This window comes from Oncorhynchus gorbuscha, linkage group LG02 (assembly GCF_021184085.1).
Source record: "Oncorhynchus gorbuscha isolate QuinsamMale2020 ecotype Even-year linkage group LG02, OgorEven_v1.0, whole genome shotgun sequence".
Classification (NCBI taxonomy): domain Eukaryota; kingdom Metazoa; phylum Chordata; class Actinopteri; order Salmoniformes; family Salmonidae; genus Oncorhynchus; species Oncorhynchus gorbuscha.
In genome coordinates, this window is record NC_060174.1 from 28,185,070 (window position 1) to 28,212,238 (window position 27,169).

General features: G+C 47.9%; 1 protein-coding gene across 4 annotated transcripts in view; it reads left to right on the plus strand.

Annotated features, from left to right (window-relative positions):
* The window catches only part of LOC124000249 (zinc finger protein 423), a 184,943-nt gene that overhangs the window by 88,536 nt on the left and 69,238 nt on the right, over window positions 1–27,169 (plus strand). For 2 of the 4 annotated variants that reach the window (XM_046306494.1, XM_046306510.1), the window contains 3 exons: window positions 6,413–9,861; window positions 10,578–10,662; window positions 20,378–20,398. In XM_046306494.1, the coding sequence (XP_046162450.1) occupies window positions 6,413–9,861; window positions 10,578–10,662; window positions 20,378–20,398 (3,555 nt within the window). Of the gene's footprint in view, window positions 1–6,412; window positions 9,862–10,577; window positions 10,663–13,709; window positions 13,839–20,377; window positions 20,399–27,169 lie in introns of those variants that run through there. The other 2 variants (XM_046306517.1, XM_046306502.1) reach the window with 2 other exon arrangements.

Genomic DNA, 27,169 nt, shown 5'->3' on the forward strand with positions numbered 1-27,169 from the left:
TGCCTCCACTCTGACATCACCCACCCTGTGTCTGTGTGTCCTCCAGTACTCAGGTCCCTGACAGACTGCCTCCACTCTGACATCACCCACCCTGTGTCTGTGTGTCCTCCAGTACTCAGGTCCCTGACAGATTGCCTCCACTCTGACATCACCCACCCTGTGTCTGTGTGTCCTCCAGTACTCAGGTCCCTGACAGACTGCCTCCACTCTGACATCACCCACCCTGTGTCTGTGTGTCCTCCAGTACTCAGGTCCCTGACAGACTGCCTCCACTCTGACATCACCCACCCTGTGTCTGTGTGTCCTCCAGTACTCAGGTCCCTGACAGACTGTCTCCACTCTGACATCACCCACCCTGTGTCTGTGTGTCCTCCAGTACTCAGGTCCCTGGCAGAATGCCTCCACTCTGTGTCTGTGTGTCCTCCAGTACTCAGGTCCCTGACAGACTGCCTCCACTCTGACATCACCCACCCTGTGTCTGTGTGTCCTCCAGTACTCAGGTCCCTGACAGACTGCCTCCACTCTGACATCACCCACCCTGTGTCTGTGTGTCCTCCAGTACTCAGGTCCCTGACAGACTGCCTCCACTCTGACATCACCCACCCTGTGTCTGTGTGTCCTCCAGTACTCAGGTCCCTGACAGATTGCCTCCACTCTGACATCACCCACCCTGTGTCTGTGTGTCCTCCAGTACTCAGGTCCCTGACAGACTGCCTCCACTCTGACATCACCCACCCTGTGTCTGTGTGTCCTCCAGTACTCAGGTCCCTGACAGACTGCCTCCACTCTGACATCACCCACCCTGTGTCTGTGTGTCCTCCAGTACTCAGGTCCCTGACAGACTGCCTCCACTCTGACATCACCCACCCTGTGTCTGTGTGTCCTCCAGTACTCAGGTCCCTGACAGACTGTCTCCACTCTGACATCACCCACCCTGTGTCTGTGTGTCCTCCAGTACTCAGGTCCCTGGCAGAATGCCTCCACTCTGTGTCTGTGTGTCCTCCAGTACTCAGGTCCCTGACAGACTGCCTCCACTCTGACATCACCCACCCTGTGTCTGTGTGTCCTCCAGTACTCAGGTCCCTGACAGACTGCCTCCACTCTGACATCACCCACCCTGTGTCTGTGTGTCCTCCAGTACTCAGGTCCCTGACAGACTGCCTCCACTCTGACATCACCCACCCTGTGTCTGTGTGTCCTCCAGTACTCAGGTCCCTGACAGACTGCCTCCACTCTGACATCACCCACCCTGTGTCTGTGTGTCCTCCAGTACTCAGGTCCCTGACAGACTGCCTCCACTCTGACATCACCCACTCTGTGTCTGTGTGTCCTCCAGTACTCAGGTCCCTGGCAGACTAGCTCCCATGTGGACAGCAGTTGACTGGAGACATCTAGAGACAGACCAGGGAGTTAAGTGTGTGTGTGTGTGTGTGTGTGTGTGTGTGTGTGTGTGTGTGTGTGTGTGTGTGTGTGTGTGTGTGTGTGTGTGTGTGTGTGTGTGTGTGTGTGTGTGTGTGTGTGTGTGTGTGTGTGTGTGTGTGTGTGTGTGTGTGTGTTTTATTTAGAGAGTAAACATATTTTAACACAGCACTCATCTTGATGGTCACCAACAAAATGGCTCCAGAACCCCTGAGTCTCCTCTCAGAAATCATTGTCTTGTGATGACTGCTCACTGAGGAGTAAGGAATGAGTTATAACATAGTATAACACAGGGTTTAGGTTGAGAATTATTTTACACCCAAAAAGAGGAGATAATTTGTAAAAGGACAGGATGGATTGCTACTGAGAGTGAGGAAGAGTGGAGAGGAGGAGAGGAGAGGTGAGAAGAAAGGACAGAGGGAACAGGGAGCTGAAAAGTGGAGAGAGGTTCTCCTCTTGAAAGCTCCATTCCCCCTGTCGGTCTGTCCGTTGCTCCAGGCTTGTCAGGCCTGCGTGCTGCGCTGCCATGTCAGAGACCTGGGTGGAAGTTGTTTTTCTGCCCCCTACGGTGCGTCTCTGCTGCCTGGGGCCATGGGAAGGGGGCCAAGGGGATGGGGTTGGAAGCCAGGCAGGGGGCTTGGTGGGAAAGGTGGAAGTTTGGGCAGGGAGCCAGACTGAAAGGTGGAAATGTTAGTTATAGAGAAGGAGGGGTGTGAGTGGAGGGCAGGGAAATGTGACGAGGTGAACATGTATAATGAACACACACGTATAGTATCAACCAGGGTGGCCTGCGTTTGTTTTTGTTTTTTGTTCTTTTGACATGAAACAACCAGCAAATCAGCTCCAAGTGATTTGGATTTTTAAGTCTGTTCCAATGTATTGCCATGTATAATAGGAAGATATACACTGGGTGTAGAAAACACATGACATAGACTGATCAGGTGAATCCAGGTGAAAGCTATGATCCTTGATTGATGTCACTCGTTTAATCCACATTTCATCAGTGTTGATGAAGGGGCCTTGACAGGTTAAGGAAGGATGTTTCATCTTTGAGACATGGATGTGTGCAATTCAGAGGGCGAATGGGCAAGACAAAAGATTGAAGTGCCTTTGAACAAGGTATGGTAGTAGTTGAGAGGCGCACCAGTTTGTGTCAAGAACTGCAACGCTGCTGGGATTTTGATGCTCAACAGTTTCCCGTGTGTATCAAGAATTGTCCACCACCCAAAGCACATCCAGCCAACTTGACACAACTGTGGGAAGCATTGGGGTCAACATGGGCCAGCAACCCTGTGGAATGCTTTCGACACCTTGTAGAGTCTATACCCCAACCAAGAATTCAGGCTGTTCTAATCAATCGTTACGATTGATTAGCCATAGATAATGGTTACCCCCTTTGTTTTTGTCCTGCTCCAAACCATATTGTGTGTTGTTGACAAGACGTAAAGACATGGGCTCCAGACTGCTGTTTTCTCTAAACACCTGGAAACAGACCCCTGCTTCTAATCAAGTCTTAACAGAGAGATGATGTCAGCCCAGTCAAGCTGGCTGTTTGCTCTTGTTCTCCACCCGAGGGAGCACGTTGACACTGCAGATTATCTCCATATGCATATGGAACAGGTTTAGTGGCATTACAGTTGATAGAACAGATTATTAATGATCACATTGTTTAGGTGTCTTGAAACTAGTTGTAACCATTGATGGACATGAAGGAAGGAATTAGTCAGTCAGTCTGCCAGTGTTGTAGACATCATGTGGAAGCAGAGGGAGCTTATGTCATCATCAGTACTTGCCTCCTGGAGCTGTCCTGCTCTAATGAACAGCCTGGCTACTATCTGAGGCTGTTTTTCTACTCTACTTCAGAGGAGAAACCACAAAAGCAGGCACTCTGGGTTGGCATGGGGAGACCGACCTCTGTCCTCATGTCTGATGAGGGGAAGAGCGGGCGAGAGACTGGGGACGCCAGGCTGGGCGCGTCTTCATTACCACGTTTCCTCCACGCTCTGGCCTCTGCATGCCGGCTGGCTGGCCAGCCTATTAGACGGGGACAGGCGTCATTGGGCCGGCCCAGCCTGGATGTAGCATGGTGTTGGGGGGTGGTGCGGCATGGGGCCTCCTCTTGAACCTTACACCAAAGGGCGCATCCATGCTCCATCCACCATCACTCTGCTCAGGCTCGGGTAGAGCTGAGTTTGGGCCTTCTTCTTTGGCCATGTGTTTTCTTCGGCCGGTTCCAATTACTGGGCCCTAGTTGGAGGTGGGATGGCCGCTCTTCCTCTAAGAGTGTCTCCATCTGCCAGGCCCTTCCCTCCTCCTCCCTGCCAGGCCCTTCCCTCCTGCCTGCCAGGCCCCACCCTTCCACATGGGCCAGGGCAGCAGAGGTGAAGGCCAGCGCCAGGGGCAGCCATGAATGCAGCCTGTTAATTCAGTAATGAGTCACAACATGAAAGACGTGGTGGACGGAGTGGGGAATGGACATGGAGAGTGAGATAAAGATGGAGAAACTGTCAGGGCTGCCTCGGGAATGCTGGAGCGAGGAGACATGGCAGCAGCGTGTGTTTGTGTGCCCATTCCAGTCTTTTCTCGCTTTTCTCTCGGCTTCCCTCTCGCCCCCCCCCCTCTTTCTTTTCGCTTTCTTTTCTAATTTAACTTTTCATAGACGTTTCTTACCCTGTTTAGTGCTCTTGCCAAGTCCCCCGGCGGACGGATGACAAAAGCCCTCTAAAAGCCATGTGATCTTCCATTTTCCGACAGCCACACTTCTGAGGATTAAGGCTATTTAATGACTATAATCTCCTTCTTTCTCAAAAGTGATTTCTCACATTCTGTCTCAGTCAGAGGGATTGCATTAGCATTAATAGATTTATAATTTGCCTGAATGACCAAATGTGCCAGGATTTTTTTTCCCCATTCCCTCACCGTTCTTTCTTCCTCCTCCTCCCCTACTTCTTAGTTATCTTTTTTCCCCTTCTACTTCTTCTTCATGCTCAAGCAAGTGTTCCTTTGTATGTGGTGTGCTGTGGGGCAGTACATGGCTGGGGCTCAGCAGGACGGCGTACCTGTCAGTCGTGAGCAGCTCTCCCCTCTGCTCTCTCACCTCCGCCCGGCTCACATCAGAGACCAACCTGTCAGGGGCCACACTTTCATTGTGTAGCCAAAGAATTCACCTCAGTTAAGGCCCTTTGGGCTTTTCTTCCCCTCACTTTCTTGGGGCTGCCGAGGGCTTCTCTCTCTCCTGTGTTGCCAGGGTTTAACTTGTGACAGGATGACTCTTATTCTGACACGGACACAAAGACATTAGAGAAGGACTGGGGGGAATGGCTACAGTAGGGAGGGGCTTGTCCAGACACACCAGCTGTGGAGACAGCGGTGTACAGGCCTTAACTGTAATCTGAGAAAAAGAGTTGTCCACCCTTCCATCACTCCAACACACACATATAAATACATCACAAACACACAATGCAGGCGGCGGTACTTGGATCTCTATTCAAGCAATTCCAGTTACTACACTTCTGGGCTCAAAAATAACATTTGTGTTTAGATGTAGGTTCTCAACAAAGCAGTGCTCCTGGTATGGGGTGTAGGAAAGAAATGAAACAATTTCAGTCATTGTTAGTGTCTCCTGAACAAATCCTCGTAAAATACTTTTATTCACGATCTCTGTCCGTTCTCTTCTTGTTCATGCTCATTTCTTCATTTGTCATTTTCTAATCCTGTAATATTCCTCTCTCCTGATATTGGCTGCTGGGTGGCATCTCTCCTGTTGCCTTGATGGTCTATGTGATATCTCTATTTTATACTATTTTACAGCGGAGGATTCTTTCCTTGCTCCAAGCTAAATTCATAATTCATGTTTTTATAAAAATCTTACCCACAAACCCCTGTGGAGTTTTATTTGCTCCGCACACCACCTACATTTTCAAGTGCATCGATTCATCCCATGAATTTATTTTCCACCAAATATGCTGTGCACACCTTTGTATAACACATACTGTAGGAGGGGTGGTGGGAGGGGGACATACTCACGGTTGCTTACAGGGAGAAGTCTGTACCAAGTGCTTTCAAGGTTAGGCTATTCTCTCTCAGAATTTGTTTTTGTTGTCAATATTTAAATATTCCTTGCCCCAATATTATGCCTTGTGTTTTGTTACATAATAACATTGAGAAGACAGTCATTTATTTGAGAGTGGTCATGCCAAAATACAAATGAGATTGAGTCACCTGCCATCCAGCTATATAGTCATTTACAAAGGAGGGTTTTCTAAGATGTGGTATGTGTGGATAGGGGAAAGGGGGAGGCTGTGTACTTATTGTAAACATTTGGTTACGTGTGATGAGGAATACCAGAGGCTTCTCTATTCATCCATTTAGAGCAAAGTGTAAAACGCAGTCAAATAAAGCAAACAAACAGGCTGAGCTGGAGAATTCTGGGTTTGTCTGAGCCACCGTGGGATCCAGGCTCGCAGCATTCCTGCTCAATAAGTCATGAGGATTTCTCCTCTCCCATCCCCTCCTCTCCTCTCCTCTCTTCTTCTCTACTCTAGTTTAGATGCTAAATAGATGACGTGGGGGCTGTCAGGCCCCCTCAGAATGCACAAAGCAGGGCAGAATGAATATATGATCTGCTTTGTGTGTATTTATATCATGTATGCATTAATATACTTTTGTCTGAACTAAACTGGAGAAAAGCATGCATAATCCCATGTTTTATTTCATTCACTTTGTCATATAAGAATATCCTCATTATTTGAGTGTCTTCTAATAGGTTTTTGGAATTTCAATCTGGTCCCTATAATGAAAATATGATGAGGCAGATGTAATTCTAGAGGGGAGTGAGGGATATTTTCTAAGGGATTATAAAGAGAGAGAAAATACACTTTGTCCTTATTTATTCAATCCTGTGGGAATATGTGTCTTTAATTCTTAGCTTCTATTTAGATTTTTTTTCTTGTCCTCTCTAACATTTTAATTCTGTCTGTGTTTTGCATTGCAGATGGTGATGATGACCCTGGGCTCTCCTGGGTAGCGTCCTCTCCCTCCAGCAAAGACGTGGCATCGCCGTCACAGATGCTGGGGGATGGCTGCTGTGATCTGGGCATGGGCACAGGGGAGGAAGAAGGGGGCGCGGGGCTGCCCTACCCCTGCCAGTTCTGCGACAAGTCCTTCAGCCGCCTCAGCTACCTGAAGCGCCACGAGCAGATCCACAGCGACAAGCTGCCCTTCAAGTGCACCTTCTGCAGCCGCCTGTTCAAGCACAAGCGCAGCCGCGACCGCCACGTCAAGCTCCACACCGGAGACAAGAAGTACAGCTGCCAGGAATGTGAGGCGGCTTTCTCCCGCAGCGACCATCTCAAGATCCACCTGAAGACCCACAGCTCCAGCAAGCCCTTTAAGTGCAGCGTGTGCAAGAGAGGCTTCTCCTCCACATCCTCTCTACAGAGTCACATGCAGGCCCACAGGAAGAACAAGGAGCACCTGGCCCTGCGTGCGGAAAAGGAAGGGGGGAAGCGTGGCAGCAATGCAGGTAGTGGAGGGGAGATGGACCAGGACCCATACATGTGTGACTACTGTGAGGAGACCTTCAGCCAGACAGACGAGCTGGAGAAGCACGTAGTGACCCGCCACCCCCAGCTGTCTGATCGCGTTGACCTGCAGTGCATCCACTGCCCTGAGATCTTCAGCGACGAGGGCCCGCTGCTCTCCCATATCGAAAGGTCCCACGCCAACCGTAAACACAAGTGCCCTGTGTGCTTGGAGCAGTTCCCCTCTGTGGAGGACGTCTATTGCCACCTGGACAGCCACCGGCAGCCCGACTCCAGTAACCACAGTGCCAGCCCTGACCCAGTGCTGGGCAGCGTGGCATCCATGAGCAGCGCCACCCCAGACTCCAGTGCCTCTCTGGAGAGGGGTTCTACCCCTGACTCCACCCTGAAGCCCACCCAGAGCCGCCGCAAGCTGGCCCCCAACTCTGACCACGACGATGGGGGCCATTGGATGGCCAAGGTGACCTACAGCTGCCCCTACTGCTCCAAGAGAGACTTCAACAGCCTGGCCGTGCTGGAGATCCATCTGAAGACCATCCATGCAGACAAGCCCCAGCAGAACCACACCTGCCAGCTGTGTCTGGACACCCTGCCCACGCTCTACAACCTCAACGAGCACGTCCGCAAAGCCCACCGAAGCAGCGGCGGCGCCTCAGCGGCCTTCCCCCTGCTCCAGTTCACCAACGTGTCGGCCTTCCACTGCAACTACTGCCCAGACATGTTTGCAGACATCAACACCCTGCAAGAGCACATCCGCATGTCCCACTGCATGCCTGGAGGAATGGTTGCAGGCTCCACCACCCTGGAGGGCAACCACGCCTTCTTCTGCAACCAGTGCTCCATGGGTTTCCTCACAGAGTCCTCTCTCACAGAGCACATCCAGCAGACCCACTGCAGTGGAGGAGGGGTTCCCAAGATGGAGTCCCCCGTTCTGCAGCCCTCCCAGTCCTTCATGGAGGTCTACTCCTGTCCATACTGCACCAACTCACCCATCTTTGGCTCCCTGCTCAAGCTCACCAAGCACATCAAGGAGAATCACAAGAACATCCCACTGGCCAATAACAAGCGGCAAGCCAAGGTGGCTGACCTTAGCCCAGCTTCGTCTGATGTTGAAATCTCCTCCCCCAAACGCCATAGGCTGGCTGGGGACTCTACCCTGGCAGGGTCCAATGGAGACTACCCCTGCAACCAGTGTGACCTACACTTCAGCAGCTTCGAGAGCTTCCAGGCCCATCTCAAGTCCCACCTGGAGATGCTGCTGAGGAGACAGTCCTGCCCGCAGTGCAACAAAGAGGACTTCGACTCCCAGGAGTCTCTGCTGCAGCACCTGACAGTCCACTACACCACCACGTCCACACAGTACGTGTGTGAGAGTTGTGATAAGCAGTTCTCCTCTGTAGACGACCTGCAGAAGCACCTGCTGGACATGCACACCTTTGTGCTATACCACTGCACGCTGTGCCAGGAGGTGTTTGACTCCAAGGTGTCCATCCAGGTCCACCTGGCTGTCAAGCACAGCAATGAGAAGAAGATGTTCCGCTGCACGGCCTGCGCCTGGGACTTCCGGAAGGAGAGTGACCTCCAGCTGCATGTCAAGCACAGCCACCTGGGACACCCCACTGGCCCTGCGGTCGCCGGCAAGGCCCGCAAGTGCATATTCTGTGGGGAGACGTTTGGCACAGAGGTGGAACTGCAGTGCCACATCACCACCCACAGTAAGAAGTTCAACTGCCGCTTCTGTGGCAAGGCCTTTCACGCTATTGTGCTGCTGGAGAGGCATCTGAGGGAGAAGCACTGTGTCTTCGACGGGGGCAATGGCACTGGGAATGGGGGCAGCCAGAATGGTACACCCAACGGTGTGACCCAGAGCTCCAAGCGTGGGGGAGGAGGCGAAAGATCGACAGTGACCACGGAGCAGGCTGACCTGCAGAGCATGCTGCTGAAGAATGCCAGCCAGGACGTAGCCAACAGCCATGAGGCCAGCGGAGGAGAGGAGGAGCTGGACAACTCAGAGCCCATGTACGCCTGTGACATCTGTGGGGCGGCCTACACCATGGAGAGTCTTCTGCAGAACCACCGGCTGAGGGACCACAACATCCAGCCCGGGGACGACGACGCCGGCACCCGCAAGAAGAAGGCCGACTTCATCAAGGGCAATCACAAGTGCAACGTGTGCTCACGGACCTTCTTCTCTGAGAATGGTCTGAGGGAGCACGCCCAGACCCATCGTGGCCCAGCCAAGCACTACATGTGCCCCATCTGTGGAGAGCGCTTCCCCTCCCTGCTCACGCTCACCGAACACAAGGTCACCCACAGCAAAAGCCTGGACACGGGCACCTGCCGCATCTGTAAGATGCCCCTGCAGAGCGAGGAGGACTTCATAGAGCACTGCCAGATGCACCCAGACTTGAGGAACTCTCTGACGGGCTTCCGCTGTGTGGTATGCATGCAGACCGTCACCTCCACCCTGGAGCTCAAGATCCACGGCACCTTCCACATGCAGAAGCTCTCAGCCGGCGGGGGCAGTGGGGGTGGGGGTGGATCGGCCTCCTCTTCCCCCAACGGCCAGCTGCAGCAACACAAGCACTACAAGTGTGCCCTGTGCCTCAAGGAGTTCAAGAACAAGCAGGAGCTGGTGAAGCTGGATGTGAACGGGCTGCCCTATGGGCTGTGTGCTAGCTGTATGAGCCGGGCTACCAACGGCCAGTCTCCCAGCGGGGGCACCACGCCCCAGGAGGCCGGGGGAGAGAAGGTTGCGCCGGTGCTGCGATGCCCCGAGTGTGCTGTGAAGTTTGAGACCCTGGAGGACCTGGAGAGCCACGTTCAGGTGGACCACCCCGAGATGAGCCCGGAGACCAGTGGGGCCAAGAAGGTGACGGATGCCTCGCCTGTTCCTAAAGTAAGAACACTCTCACCATATTCTCCACTATGGCTCAGCATACTGATTTATATTACGATCTACATACAATATGTGAAAATTCTAAGGTTAAGGTAACTGAGGTTTAATTTAGCAATTGATAAATCAATCACATAGTGAATACCCAACATTGTCCTCTGTGGTATAAAAGAAATAGAACACATTACCAATTCAACAAAAAGTTAAATGGCCCTGCATTTAGAAACATCTAGTGAATTGATTAAAACTTCAAAGCGAATTCATATTATTCAGTCATTCCTAATGCTTTTAGAGTGATCTGAAATGTTGTTCCCACTTTTTAAAATCCCTAATATTCTAGCAGTATTTTCTAGCAGTGTGTCTGTTCCCAGTGTGGAGCGTGTCAGTAGAAAGTCGTGCTCAGTTAGATGTGTGAATTCATGGCTGCGTTTCAGTGGGCCCTAGTGGTTCCTGCAGCTCAGCCCAGCTGAGGCATTGTACGGCCTGTTCGCTCTACTAGATATTGACAGTGAGGTCCCAGGGATGCTCAATCTTTACCTGTGCCTTTGTTTCAGCTCAATGCAACAGCAAGGAGAAACCTCAGAACCCCCCCTCTCCCCACCAGTACATTATTTTTTGTGTCAGGAGAGCGAGTGTGTGGGTGCACGCTCTGGCTGTGAATGAAAAAGTAATTTGATAACCTCTCTAAAATTCTTGTCTACCTGTCTGTTGCATTGCAGAAGAAGACGTACCAGTGCATCAAATGCCAAATGACCTTCGAGACAGAGCGAGAGATCCAGATCCACGTCGCCAATCACATGATTGGTGAGTCAGCCTCACCATTTCCTGTGTGTGTGTTTATCTTTGTGCCCATCTCTTCTTTGGGCTTCCTCTCTGCACAGCCTTCTCTTTGGCCTAGCCCTCGCCCTCTCTCTCCCCGGCCTGCACAGCACACAGGTGTGAGACAGACCGGTGAAATGAACAGCTCTATTTCTGAAGCTGCCACCGCTCTCGACAGCTGTTCCATTGTTTAACACTTGACTGCACAGCTGAGGCCGCAGTTGCAGGTCTGATTGGGTGGCAGGTAGCCTAGCGGTTAAAAGCATTCGGCCAGTAATTAAAAGGTTGCTGGTTCAAATCCCCATAGCACTCACCCTAATTGTTCCTGTAAGAAAATGTATTAGGTTGTGGAAAATGTTCTATGATAATAGACAGATTCCCAGAACATTAAAACTGCCCAGTTGTGCTGACATTCAGAAAATGGTTTTGTTAGGTTCCACAGGAAATTCCTATAATGTTGTCACAACACCTATAACATTTAATGAATTAAGTTATTGGAGTTGTTCTTTTGATATTTACATAGGTTGCACAGAACATTCCCACAATATTCCACAATTTCCAGATAAGTCTGTTTGTATGACGTTCAGAGCATATTTGTTTTAGGTTTAACATATTATTCCAATTATGTTCACGCAATATACATTTGACCTTGTCTTGGAGGTCCTCAAGAACATTTCAAGAACATTTAGACAATGTTATACTTAAGATTGACCTAATATTACCACAACATTCTCAACATTAGAATGTATAGCTCCTTAAAACATGATAATGCAGATTGGAATACATCCCCATTATGTTTCTCACCAGATTTAATAGCAATTTGCATTTGAAGATGGTACAGTATAGAGACACGTGGCATTTTAATTTAATTCATAGGACATTCAAGCAGCATTTAATCATACACACACATCCATATTTTGTACACTTCATATGTTGACAGTCTGCACATGTGGAGTTTGAACCTGCAATGTTTGGTTCCCAAGCCAGGTCTTTTATCCTCTGTGCCTCCAGCTCTCTTACATGTTCTTGTTTCAGTATATAGCAATGTCGGTATGTTCAATCGGTTAAATAAAGGTTAAATAAAAAATGTAAATCAGGAATTCCACGCTGGGTTGCGTTAGATGTGGAAGACTGACTAGGTCAGCCCTTTCCTTATCCTTTCTAGCCTTCTTATACATAACTAACACAGGGAAATCCAGGAACTGGGTTATTCACCATCACTTCCCCATCCTCTTTATAGGCTGTATACTTCTAGGCCCATATTTACAACGTATCCAAGACTATGAGTGCTGATACAGGATCTTCTCACATCATGTCAAATAAGAGGGGGGACCATATCAAGGGTCTCAAAGTAGGAATTATATCGTCTGCGTTTGAAAAAGTTGAACAGTCCATTTTTACACCGTTTTATTTTTTTACAGTTTGGTCTAAATTCTGCATTTCTGACTGGATTCATACATCTGGACATGCTCGCTTAGTAGATTATATCTGAGCCTCAAATTCTTTTATTTTTTATTTTACCAAGAGTATGTGGGAATGAACCTGCAATCTTCAGCTTTGCAGTTAGATCATTAACCCACTGTGTCACCAAGGGATAGCTGTAGTACAGAGGTATTTTATTCAGTCTAATATGGTCATTCAGGACATAAAACATTTTCTGAATTATTCAAATGTCCCCATATAACACTGTATTTTATTTTATGTTCAATCTAAAACCAATAAAACCAATATGCTATTAATGTCATAACAAACGGACTTATTTGGAAGTTATTTAACATTATGCAACATTGTGGGAATGTTTTGTGCAACCTTTGTGAATATCATTAAGGGCATGTCCTGTGCAACCTAACTTAAACATTAGGAAACCTATCTCTTAAAGATAGGAAATCCATCTCTTGTATCTTGTAATGTATCCACACTGTTCCCACAACCGAATGAAATGTTCTGGGAACCTTTAAAGAACTCAGAAAGGGGGTTCTGTCAACATTCTTGCAACATCAAAGGAATGTTTTTTTGCACCCAGATACAAGCATTAACTGAAAGTCAGCACAACTGGACAATTTTTTGTTTTTTGGGAACCTATCTCTTGTCATAGGCCCACAATGTTCCCACAACATAAATAAACATTCTGGGAGACTTTAATGAACAGACTAAATGTGTCTGGGAACATTCTTGTAACATGAGGGGAACATTTTATACAAACATTGTATAATCATCAGCATAACGGGACAGTTTTTGTGTTATGAGAACGTTTGCCGCAACCTAACGGATGTTCTGGGAACTTTCACAGAACCAATTTTGGTTTGCTGGGAAAACATTACTGGTAACATTACTGATTATTACATTACCTGGAAACCTAATGAGAACTTTTGGGGAATATTCTGTGGTGATGGTTACAGATGTTGTTCACAACATTTAGTGAATGTTAGGAGAACATTCTAAGGATATTTCATGAAACAATGTATAAAAAATGTTATCAAAACATTCTAAGGATGTTATCATCCTAATGTTAGATAAAACATTAACTCAAATTTAATGGGAATCTTAGCTAATGTCCTGAGAATGTTCCCGGTTTGCTGGGATGTGCGTTTAACTGAAAAGTTCCTCTGTAGTTTTTACGGGCTTCCTCTGTGTTGTTATTCTGTGAAGTAATAATTGCTGCAGCAGCGTACTATAGTGTAGATTAACGAGCTTGGCCTGTGAGTAATTTGGGAGAACAAACGGCAGAACGCTGGGAGCCGCAGCGACTCCCTATCCTTCTCCAGGCCTGACAGCTGATACTAGAGTTGTGCCGGTTGATGTATTTTCGGCGCGTGGGTCCTCCCGAGTCCTGCAGTAGTTGTGTCTTGAGAGAGAGGGCTGGTACAGAACAGAACCACAGCTATAGTATACAGGCCTACTGCCTGCACCAGCCCAGAGTCTGGCTGGGAACAGACATTCTCCATTGGATTCATTCACCAGCCCAGTTTTCTTTCTTTCTTTTTCTCTCACTTCCACTGTTGACTTAATTTCCTCCGTTCCTCCTTCCCCAGCCTCACCCTGTGTTCATTTTCTCTCCGCTCTCTGATGAGGGTTGAAGACCCATCCATGTTCCCATGCTCTCTCTCATCTCCATCTCCTCCACCCTGAAAATCATCTCCTTTCAGAGTTCTCTCCCCCTAAAAGACTGTTCCATGATGGGGTGATGGGGCTGCTGGAAGAGGGGCAGGGGGAGCGCTTTTAAATGCTTGGCTCTCTCTCTCAGCCGCCATGGAGGGAATTTTGGGTTAATTAACATCATAATTGTTAGAAAAACTGGAGGAGATTAATTATGGAATTGAGGAAGATTATTTTAAGTACTGTTATTATTTTATTATTTCTTTCTAACCCCTCTTCAAAGATGGATGACGTCTTTTCAGCAGTGAAAAAGAGCAGAGTCTTAACATTTATCTGGTGAGGCGTCTTTGGTGAGAAAATTGAAGAGATCACAGAGGAGGAGAGTTTTCTGCTCTCCCTTTCACTACTTTCTTTCTTGGGCAGATTACGAAACAATCATTAAAAAGCTACACTATCTGTCAGGTTTGATATATGACTGCTGAGGTTATCACTGAGCTTTGATATTTACTCTCCACATTTCTCCTTATAGAAACCCTTCAGAATGCACAAGTATTAGTTCTCACGCGTTTAAAGCACCAGTGAAGTAAAAAGTGTGATTTTGCTGTGTAATACTGCAACACTGTGAAAATGATGATAATGTCCCTTTAGTGTAAGGGCTGTTTGAAAAGACTGTCTGAAATGTCAGCCTGTTCTGGTGGGATGGAGTTTTCGTCTGCCTTGAGACATTAGTTAATATACAATTAGACGATTAGTTAATAGACCAATAAGAGTTCCTAATCTCTCTGCCAACAACAAGCTTTCACTTTTCCCCTCCCCACTTAGACAGCAACCAGACTGTCTTAGCAAAGAGCAATTTCTCAAGCAAGAATTTTGCTTAGAAGCTATTTTTTTTTAAACAATTTTAATTGAAAAACGATCACAGTAAGGTACTTAATTTTTACCCAGAAATGATTTGATATTGAGGTAAAAACAGCTGCATTGGACCAATGCATTTCCAACCTCCTAACAATGCATTTCCAACCTCCTAACAACGCATTTCCAACCTCCTAACAACGCATTTCCAACCTCCTAACAACGCATTTCCAACCTCCTAACAACGCATTTCAACCTCCTAAAACATGTTGGGATTTAGCCTTTTGCACTTTTTTTATATTTGAAATCAGTTTGTTCACTAGAAGAGTAGCAACAGTCAACACATTCTTCATTCTAATCCATTGTTCACCGTTTGTAAGGTGATGGATACTGTCTTTATCCCCATTGTGGCAGAGAGGCTGTTTAGGAGAGAGGGATCTAAAACAAGATGACTCCAGTCAGTGTGTTTTCTGTACGCCACATCACTAATGATAAAGCACCAGCGATGTGCCCTTCTGTCTAACCATTTGTCAGCTGGGGTAATCATGTCCACTTCATTTCTTCCTCTCCGCTACTTTGCAGGTGTTCTGACACTCACCTTCCATTTCCATAAATGTTATTGATGTTCGTCTGCCATCCCAGGTCTGTGTGTGGTAGAGGTGTGTGTGTTGTGGGTGCACTTTGGTGGGTGTCTTTTGTCATTTATGCTACCTCAGCCCCTCCCCTGATGTAACTGAGAAACCTGAAATAAACTAACTTGCAAACACACACACACACACACACACACACACACACACACACACACACACACACACACACACACACACACACACACACACACACACACACACACACACACACACACACACACACACACACACACACACACACACACACACACACACACACACACACACACACACTCTTCCCCTCCTCATTGTATGTTCCCTGCACTCTTCACATTTGCACAGTGAGGATGTGCAGAGAGACACCCCACACACCCACTCATCCTGCCCTGTTATCCACAGTGATGTTTGTGAAGGTATGATCATACCACTGCTCTCCCCCTCACAGCTTTGTGTAGGAATGATCATTAACAAGGAGGTGACACTGCATATCATTCAGTTTACATCCTGAACACTCTAACATCTGCTGAATGCTGGCTGCTCCCAGCCCCTTCCTGCGTGAGCCCACCCCACCCCACGCTTGTGTGTAGGATCTATGTTTGACTTCCCAATTGTCACTTTTCCTCTTTCCTCATACACGTCCACCCCACAGAGCGTGTGGATGGGCAGACACACACACACACACTTGCATAGCTTAGAAGATGTGCGTGAACTCCGTAAAAATACAGTCTGTGGAGAGAGTGGGACACAGCTAGGGAAGGATGAAGGGGTACAGGTGTGTCTAGATAAACTGATGTGTATTTCACTGAAGTTGATGATTTCCTCAGATGGCTTGTTATTCATGCATCCTCACTAGCTGTGGTTTTATTTTTGTGTTGCTAGCCAAGCTCGAGTGCGGATGATAATCGATGAGACTGAGAGAAGTGGAGGAGCAGGCACGTTCTGCTGGAAGAGAGCTTAATCAAGCTGGAGAGAGGGGGTGTACAAAAGCGGGTGTTAATTAATCAGAGTGGTGCGCCAGGCAAACGCCATGCGAGCGGTGTTCTCCAGGAGGCAATGGGCCTGGAGGAATGTGGGTTTACTTCTCCTGCTGCCTGTTGATTGAACTGCTCTGATTATTTAATGTAGACATACCACTGCTGTGTGCCTGGGTGGAGAGGAAACTGCTTAACAACACTGCTCAGACAGTGTCACACAGTGTCACGTGTGATTACGCCAGCAGAATTATCATGATACACACGGCACACGCATACATACAGTATACACACACACACACACACAGATAGACAGATAAACCTGTTTACTTGCGTTACAGCCTCACTCCCCCTGTTAAAGATCTTCCCTATCAGATTGGTCTGTCAGCCTGTCACTCAGTATCCAAGTCATTGACCTGTCAAGCATCTCTCCACTGTGAGGTTAGACTGGAATGTGATTATACAGCAGCATCCACAGGGCAGTGCCAGTGTTTTACTCTGTCCTGGAGGACAGGTGATTTGAAGGGAGGCAGAGAGACTTCCAACTGTATAATCTAATCCAGTAATGTGATAGAGTCCTCCAAAGCAGCTCTAACTGCACACTGGGCAAAGTAGAGTGTAGTGTACCCATGGCCTCTTAAACCCCTGTCAGACGACATCAGCTGTAATGGGATGAACAGATGGAAACTGACTGAGAGAGAGGGAAACTGCTGTCGGTTCTTAAAAATGTCATTAATGTAAGGCATCATTTTTATTTTTAATACTATGTTTCATAATAGGACTAAATAACTTGATGAGTTCCTTGAAAGGAAGTAATTCATTTTACAAGATCTGTTTATACTTTTTTCGATAAGTATAGACATGTCCATGCTAACACCCACCAACCACTACATTTGTGTACACTCTCCACCCATGATAATTGTCTACACACTCCCATAGTTAAACAGCCAGCCACACAAAATCCCATTTCTCACACAGAGAAGAGGAGAGAGAGAAGACATTTTGGCCCGGGGTGATAACCTGCCTGTAGAGACACCCCAGTGTTCTGCTATTGTGTTGTAAAGCCCTGCGCCGTGCCTGCCGTGTGGGCTGTGACTGATCCCCATGTCTGCGTGCCTGCGCAAAGATGGAAATAATCACAATAATAATAGTCCTCCCCTTCCAGGGCCACATGCTGAACAATAGGACTGGTGGACCAGAGCCTCTCATTTCCCAGGGAGAAAGAGTGTCAGAAGGCCAGATCAATTTCATTTCCTTTACCCAGATGGAGGGATATCACAGGCTGGTCTCATAAACTAGATGTAACATAGTAAACAAAAATATGGAACTATGAAGTAAGTAGGAAATGTTATGTTTGATTTGGCCACATAAGACAAAAGGTTACTTAAGTCAATAACAAAGAGTGGGGGGTCGGGGGGGGGGTGTAACACAAACATCAAGCAACCCGAAAGTTGTGTCATTTTTGCTCATTAGAAATTTTGCAACTACTTAGCATGTTAGCTAGCCCTTCCCTTAACGTTAACCCTTTAACCTAACCTTAACCCTAACCCTTAAACCCTATCCTCTAGCCTAGCTAATGTTAGCCACCTAGCTAACGTTAGCGTTAGTCGCTTAGCAACCTAGCTAACATTAGCCACAACAAATTGCAATTCGTAACATATCGTAGTATGAATTTTAACTCATAACATACGAATTGTAATTTGTAATATATCATACGAAATGGATGATGGACATTGACAAATGAATACATATCATACTAATTTGAGCGTTACGGATTTTAATTTACTATGTTACGTATAACCCTGAGTCCAGGTTGGATACCAAGGAGACAATACATTAGGAAGGCTGAGGTGCGTAGGGAACAATTGAAACTAATATTTGAAAAAGTGTGTGTAGTCATTAGCAATGGCTGCTTTTTTCAGTGTCTCAGCTGAGTGGTATTGTGGGCATGAAGACTAACTATTAATTAGTCTTGACAAAATTACTATTGAGATAAATTGTAAAATGCCTTTTTCATATTATTTTTGTTATGACATAAGTCTTACACTTATGTGTATGATGTGGTAAAGCCTTCACATTTGAGACAAAAGCTCTCAGCAGTGTCGACGCCATCTTGTTTTCCTCATAGTGACAAGGGAATAGGGATGGAAGGACTGTTCTAAGAAACTGGATACAGTTCCGTGGTTCTGCATCTTCCCTATTTATAGGCTAGCCGTGCCATAGCGGGGTGTGAGGTTGGGGGGGTGCTGTGCACCACAGTGGGGCCACCCCCAGGGCCCTAGGCTGGGGATCCCACCTGTGTGGTTAATCACAGTGCTCTATGCATTCAGAGTGTAATTTTAGCCCTGGTTTGGCAGGGCTCAGTGGTGCAACTGGCCCTGCACGTCGGCCTCCCCTGCTGACAGGGGTGGGAGAGTCAGGGGGGGGGGGGGGCAGAGAAGGGAGGCAGAGGGAAGGGGAGGGGGGCAGCCTTACCACTCACACCTGCAGGGGGCTCCTCCATGGTTTGCAGCTGCCCAGTGGAAAACAATAAAGCCTGCAAAAAAGAAAATGCCAGTGTGGTCCTCCTGAGAGACCCAACACACAAAGAGAGGAGAGAAGTGAGGGAGAGAGGAAAGACAGAAAAGGGAATTCTAAGCAGGCAAAGACTCTGCCTTAGCAACTCAACCTACAGCAATAAACAAGGTAAAGAGATACAGATTGTGGTTGTCGATACCCAGCTATATCTTTCTCTTCTAAAAATACTCATGGTAGCTGATACAAATTTTTGTGCGGTACAACTGCTACTACTACTGGTATTTGGTCAGAATATGCAAGCACCATTTTGTGCGTGTGGATGCATGTGCTGCTCTCAGTGCGTGTAGGCTTACACACTTCAGGACAGGCTGAGATGGGAGAAATGAGGAGCTTACTCATTTCACCTCACATGCACACACATTACCCCCCCCCACCCCTCTCTCTCTCTCTCTCTCTCTCTCTCTCTCTCTCTCTCTCTCTCTCTCTCTCTCTCCAAATTCAAGGGGCTTTATTGGCATGGAAAACATATGTTAACATTGCCAAAGCAAGTGAAGTAGATAATGTACAAAAGTGAAATAAACAATAAAAATGAAGAGTAAACATTACACTCACATTGCACTCACTCTTTCTCTCACACGCACACACACACACACACACACACACACACACACACACACACACACACACACACACACACACACACACACACACACACACACACACACACACACACACACACACACACACACACACACACACACACACACACACACACACACACACACACACACACACACACACACACACACACACACACACACACACACACACACACACGCGCGCGCGCGGCTCTGCTCTCCAACACATCCTGAGGAAAAGCATGCAGACACTAATGCCTCACTAATCACCGGCGCCCAGAACTCACAGCACGCCCACTCTCCTCTCAATCGCCCTTAATCAGCCAACACATTTCAATTAGCATATTGTGTTTAACCTCACTTTCATCTGCTTTTATTAGTAGATTGAGCTGTACTCTCTCTCCTCCCCATTCAGCCCTCTCTCTCTCTCCACCTCGCTCTCGCTCCACCTCCCACATCTCTCTCTCTCCACCTCTTTCTTTCTCTTTCTCTCTCCCTCTACCCCCGTGCCCTCTCTCTCCCCCTCCTTCCATCTCAAGGCTGGGTGTCTCTCTCTTCCCCACTCCAGTAACTGTACCCATGGAAGAGAGCAGTGTAATAGATACATCTATTAAAGCATCTACTGGAGTCAGACTGTTTCTCCCCTCAGCAAGGCCTAAACTAAGTCTGGATATACAACCGCATCAGTTGAGCACTCTAGTCTTATGACTCAGTTTCTTCATTGGTATTTCCATCATATTTATTTCCTGGTGGACATGAATTGTGATTTTAATCTTGGTGTTGTGACGACAGAGTAGAGTGAGTTGGTTTGATATTGAAGGATGAGCATCAGTCCGGGTCTGGATAAAGAAAGAGTATCAGGTGCATGGTATGGTAGCTGCTGCCCCACCATAAACCCCATGTATGAACCCCCTAACCCCCATCTAATCATGGACCTACTGACTAACTGTCACCCTGCCTTCTCTTTCCACCCACTTTGCCTGTCGGACGCCTGTAGGAGAACCTGCCCAGCTGCAAGGTTTGTCCCCCTTCTCTCTCCATACCAAGCTGTGTGAATGGAGACCTGCCTCACTGCTTGTTGAGCACTGGGAAAGAGTAGGGAGGGGGACCGGCCCAAATGGCTAAATAGGGCTACAGGCAGGACACTGCATGATGCACACAATAGATAATATTGTACAATACTCCAGATAAAAAATAGCAGAATGCTTAATCGGCACTGCAACCGTGTCAAGAGGAGCTGAATCCCCACTCTCAATGCAAACCCTCTCATATTATTTGCACACCAACATAAAGGTTCACCCCCACCCCTGATGATGGCTGTGTATGCATGATGAACCCCCCAACCCCCAGCCAGGCCCAGGGTACAGCCAATCACCTGAATCTAAGTGCCCTTGGGGGAGCCCAGCTAATGATGCATCTCATTCATGATTCTCACTTATTCATTTCAATGAACTTAGCGAGCTAGCGCCCCGAGCATGAACCCAGATGAGCAGAGTGGCGGAAAGGCATCCCGGCTGATCCCTTTAACCCAGAAGTGATCTCACAATACAGTAGTGTAGTCATGTTTATTACTCCTCTCCTCTGGCTCAGACCTGACCTCTCACTGGTAAATCAGCCCCTACTATCAGGTCAATGCTCCCAGCTATAGTCCTGCTGTCTTGAACTTTAAGTCATATGTTAGCCTTAATGCATGAAGTGATGTTTAACGTACTATCTATCCTTTAGGCATCATGAGACTAACCCTTTATACTGAGGCCAGACCTGTACTATGTTCTCTTCCTGTGACAACCCAGCTATCTGCCTCTAGTGATGTCTGTCTGTGCGGCAGTTGGGCAGTGCTTGAGCAATCTCCTCGTAATGTGTGTGTGAGGTGAAGAGAGGGCAAGGGAGAGAGACCTGGTGTGGGCTCTGTGTCACTGAAGACTTAATGAGGCAGCACACAAGAAGCTTTAGGAGTCCATGGATGTGGATAATGTGGATGATGGCTCACTCCACTGGGTGCATGAGTGTGTGTGTGTGTGCGTCGTGTGCCAGCCTGATAGCCATTGGGCAGTGTTTTTGACAGATGAAAGCCGCTCTCTGCGTTCAGTCCAGGCTCATTACACCATTGCTCATGAGTAATTTTTACCTTTATTTTACTAGGCAAGTCAGTTAAGAACAAATTCTTATTTTCAATGACGGCCTAGGAACAGTGGGTTAACTGCCTGTTCAGGGGCAGAACGACAGATTTGTACCTTGTCAGCTCGGTGATTCGAACTTGCAACCTTTCGGTTACTAGTCCACCGCTCTAACCACTAGGCTACCCTGCCGCCCCAGTAAGGTTAAATAATTATTGTATCATCCATGATCCTCATTCAAATAGTCACCATCTCAAATATGCCTCTATATCTGCCCTTCCCTTGACTGTAGAACATGATAGTGTTAATGAGGTGTGTTGGAGGATGTTGGTTGTCTACTGGTCTCTACTGAACACACAGTAACACACTGTGGTGATGCTATGAACATGGGAACAGATGACAGGCCCCTCATGCATATCCCTCACCACCTGGAGCCAGCCAGCCAGAACACCAGAGGGGAGTGGGGGGGGGGGTGTAGGGGAGAGAGGGTATCTGGGAGGGAGGGAGGGTATCATGGAAGGAGGGAGAGTATCATGAAAGGAGGGAGGGAGGGTATCATGAAAGGAGGGAGGGAGGGTATCATGGAGTAGGGGAGGATGAAGGGAGACAGGAGGGCATGTATATTTGGTATTTCTCCTTTAAGGACCTTCTTGACTGCTTCATTGCGATTGGATATGAGGGGAGTCGATTGTTTAGCAGAATGTCAGCTGTCCTCTCATCATACAGACAACATTAAGTAACAGAAACACAGGTGTGCACATGGTCGTAGGCTGCCAGCCAGACTGAAGTGCTTATGAGTCAGAGAGCCTCCCACAGAATCTAGGTAGCAACTAACCCAATAACAGTAACTACTTTACGGCCATTGTATTCCTGTCATTCTCTCTTTCTATCTCTCTTTCTCCCTCTCTTTCTATCTCTCTTTCTCCCTCTCTTTCTCCCTCTCTTTCTCCCTCTTTTCTCTCTTTCTCTCTTTCTCCCTCTCTTTCTCTTTCTCCCTCTCTTTCTCCCTCTCTTTCTCCCTCTCCCTTTCTCCCTCTCTTTCTCCCTCTCTTTCTCCCTCTCTTTCTATCTCTCTTTCTCCCTCTCTTTCTATCTCTCTTTCTCCCTCTCTTTCTCCCTCTCTTTCTCCCTCTCTTTCTATCTCTCTTTCTCCCTCTCTTTCTCCCTCTCTTTCTCCCTCTCTTTCTCCCTCTCTTTCTCCCTCTCTTTCTATCTCTCTTTCTCCCTCTCTTTCTCCCTCTCTTTCTCCCTCTCTTTCTCCCTCTCTTTCTCCCTCTCTTTCTTCTCTTTCTCCCTCTCTTCTCTCCTCTCTTTCTCTCTCTCTTTCTCCCTCTCTTTCTCCCTCTCTTTCTCCCTCTCTTTCTCCCTCTCTTTCTCCCTCTCTTTCTCTGCCGTTTCTCTCTTCTGTGTTTCTCTCTTCTGTGTTTCTCTCTTCTGTGTTTCTCTCTTCTGTGTTTCTCTCTTCTGTGTTTCTCTCTTCTGTGTTTCTCTCTTCTGTGTTTCTCTCTTCTGTGTTTCTCTAGTCCCCCCCCACTGAGAATGACATGTTTGAAAGTTTTAAAAAAGCAAGAGGAGAAATAGCTCAGATGTTGGTGACGTGTTTGTTTGCAAGGCTGAGTGCTGTTTGATCCCCCTGAGAGCTCATTTTTCCACGTTTGCGCTTGATTTGCTTCTTATGCTGTCTATTAAAAGTAATTACAAGCTGTTTGTAGATCTATAAGAGAACTGCTCAGGGGGAGCCCCTCCAAAACGTATGGGAACAGAATGGAAAATTGCCACACTTGTGTCTGTGCGTGTGCGTGCGCGTGCGTGCGTCTGTGTATCGGCATCTCAGATCCTGATAATGGGGGGTGCATGAGAATAATGAGAAATTAAGAGGGGCTACATGTAATTCATTTTCCCGTGTGTGTTTTATACAAAGGTAAATGTCATTTGTGTCTACAACCACTAATGCCAGCCCTTGATGTCTGTGTTATACAGTAGTAAAGAGTGTATTTGCATCTCATACCTTAAGTCGGCCTGTGCTTGTTTTAGTGATGTCAGACGTGCACCTGCCCTTCTCTCCCCCTTCTCTCCCCCTTCTCTCCCCCTTGCTCCGCCCGGCTCTCACACTCGCCCAGGTGTGGCTGAGCCAGCTGCTGGGAAGAATGGGACAATTAAACTCCCTCCTCCCCCTCCCTGCCTCCTCTCCCTGCTTTGTCTGGTAATTGTTAAAAGACAAACAAGCCGCTTGCCTTTCTGCGCATGATAAACACAGGCCAGCCACAATTAGCTCCTCGCTTAATTCGTTAAGTATTCTGAATTTATTTTCTCGAGTGACGGCGACATCTGTCGCAGCTGGTGAGGAAGGTGCTGGTTACAGTGGTGAGAGGCGGTGCGGGGGAGTGTGGGGGGTGCGGGGGTGTGGGGAGGGTGCAGGGGAACAGAGTATCACACACCATAATAAATCACACTGACCTGAGTGTGTGAGCTCACAGCGGAGGACAGAGTGCATAGGAGAGATGGAGGGAGGAGAGATGGAGGGAGGAGAGATGGAGGGAGGAGAGATGGATAGATGGAGGGAGGAGAGATGGAGGGAGGAGAGATGGATAGATGGAGGGAGGAGAGATGGAGGGAGGAGAGATGGAGGGAGGAGAGATGGAGGGAGGAGAGATGGATAGATGGAGGGAGGAGAGATGGAGGGAGGAGAGATGGAGGGAGGAGAGATGGATAGATGGAGGGAGGAGAGATGGAGGGAGGAGAGATGGAGGGAGGAGAGATGGAGGGAGGAGAGATGGATAGATGGAGGGAGGAGAGATGGAGGGAGGAGAGATGGAGGGAGGAGAGATGGATAGATGAAGGGAGGAGAGATGGAGGGAGGAGAGATGGAGAGATGGAGGGAGGAGAGATGGAGGGAGGAGAGATGGAGGGAGGAGAGATGGATAGATGGAGGGAGGAGAGATGGAGGGAGGAGAGATGGAGAGATGGAGGGAGGAGAGATGGAGGGAGGAGAGATGGATAGATGGAGGGAGGAGAGATGGATAGATGGAGGGAGGAGAGATGGAGGGAGGAGAGATGGATAGATGGAGGGAGGAGAGATGGATAGATGGAGGGAGGAGAGATGGATAGATGGAGGGAGGAGAGATGGATAGATGGAGGGAGGAGAGATGGATAGATGGAGGGAGGAGAGATGGAGGGAGGAGAGATGGATAGATGGAGGGAGGAGAGATGGAGGGAGGAGAGATGGATAGATGGAGGGAGGAGAGATGGAGGGAGGAGAGATGGAGGGAGGAGAGATGGATAGATGGAGGGAGGAGAGATGGAGGGAGGAGAGATGGAGAGATGGAGGGAGGAGAGATGGATAGATGGAGGGAGGAGAGATGGATAGATGGAGGGAGGAGAGATGGATAGATGGAGGGAGGAGAGATGGATAGATGGAGGGGAGGGAGGAGAGATGGATAGATGGAGGGAGGAGAGATGGAGGGAGGAGAGATGGATAGATGGAGGGAGGAGAGATGGAGGGAGGAGAGATGGAGGGAGGAGAGATGGAGGGAGGAGAGATGGAGGGAGGAGAGATGGAGAGATGGAGGGAGGAGAGATGGAGGAAAGGATGAGGCAGTCATGGACGGGGAGGTAGAGTAATAGAGACAAGTTCATCAACAGAGAATAAATCAGTTGATCTTTGACCTCCATGGTTCTCCAATGGTCTCTGTTAAGGCTCCTAATGACCTGCTATCTCATAGTTAATTTAGAATGGAAGATATGCAGATTGGGTTTTAGATCAGTCTTTCTGATGAAGTCAGATAAAATGCTACGTTTCTAACTCCTCTGCGCTAATTAGCATCTCCTGTCTGTCGGAAGTGATTTGAGTCTGATACATCAGCGGGGAGCCAGGTGGGAGGCATGAGAGGATGTCACAGCTCAACTTTCTCCAGATCAAGCAGAATGTCAGCTAGAGATGATTGGGGGAAAGTTTCCCGAACGCCCCCTTCCTTTTAGTTGCTGAGTGCCGGGGGTGGAGATCCCAGCGCGGCATAGGCCCCCCACCTGCTATTAGCTTCTCCGTATGTGCCTCTGTATTGGTGTACGCTTGTGTGTGTGTTTGCACATGTTTGTGTGTATGTATGTCTGGGTGGGAGAGGCAGGTGCTCAACCTCTGTGTTCAAAGCCCCACTCCCAGGATGCAAAGCGTGGCTCCCAGAAAGGTGACAGGCTGACCGATACATGCAACTTTGATACAGGGTTTTAGTGAGCATCACACGGTTAAATAGGAGAGGGGCGTCAGGATGCAATAGGAGGGAAAAGGTACAGCTGGCAACCTGATGTCATTTAGCACTCTTTGAGTTTTCTGGGGTTTCACTTTTTAGGGAAAATATTTGTTACAAACTTTTTTATTATACTTTATATTACACCCCATGTAATATAATTACTCCCGAATTCAAATGAAGAAGGTATGGCAACTTTGTGGTTACATTATGCTTTAATTGGTCTAACTGGAGTAAAAACAGACAGAAGCAGGGAGGATGGAAAGAGTGTGAAAGAGATTATTAGGGCAATGGAGAGATGGAGAGAGAGAAGTGGGAGTTGGCAGGATGATAGAGGGAGAGATGGAAAGAGGGAGATGAAGAGGGATCAGTTGGACGGTGGGGAATGAAGGGAATTTGGCAGTGAGGGAGTGAAAGAGAAGAGGTGGAAAGTAGTGGAGGACTGCATGAGCAGTGTTTTTGATGGTGAAGAGGTGGAGGGAGGGCAGAATGTACACTAGGCCACTGGCAGGGGGAGGCCACTGACAGGGGGAGGCTGACCTTCCAAGCCAGGGAGAGGTTGAGGACAGGGGGTTGATGGAGAGAGGGATAAGGGACAGACACAGGGATGGGGGAGAGGAGAGGGGTGGGGGTGTGAGGAGAGTGATAGCTGCCTGACAGGGGCTCTTCCGGTTTTTGGCATGCGCGGTGAGCAGCTGGACTTCATTAGGCGCTGGTGTTAATTACTGGGACCAGACTGGAGCATCGCGAGGAAAACACTCGCCTCAATTCAGCCAGGGTCACCTTGAAATCGTTTAGCATCAGAGAGAGAGAGAGAGAGAGGGATGGAGAGACAGGGAGAAGTGGCCGCATGTGGGAGAGTGAGGCACCCATTCTTTTGTTTGTAGTGAGTAGCGCACTGATTCATGGTTGTGATTCAGGCTGTAATAAGACGCAGTGTTGGTTCATTTGTGATTAGTGATCACTGATTGCTGTTGACGGCGTTTACAAATGACCATTAAATGATGCAGCTGCTGCTGATGTGGAGGGTGGTGGGAAATGGAAGCAGATCAAAACAGGATCATGCATACAGAATACAGCTCTGGGTGGATATGGACTAGACACTCTGCATTTCACTGATCTAATGTTGCTGTGCGGTCAGTGGCAGGGTAGTAAGGCTGGTTGTAGTACACAGCGTATGAAGACATTGGATACACTCAGGCATGTTCTGTACACACACTGAGCGGTTTTAGAAGTGAAGTGTGCAAGGTTTATCTTGGCTGTGTTTTCCTGATTACAAAGTGATGACAGGAAGAGACTGAAATGAAAGGAAGAGAGGGCAGAGGAGAAATGCTGAAGCAATAGTATTCTGTTCTTATCTTCTCTCTATCAAACAGTTGTGTAAAATGGTGTTCTCTTGATTCTGCTCCCTATAATAATACAAAGGTC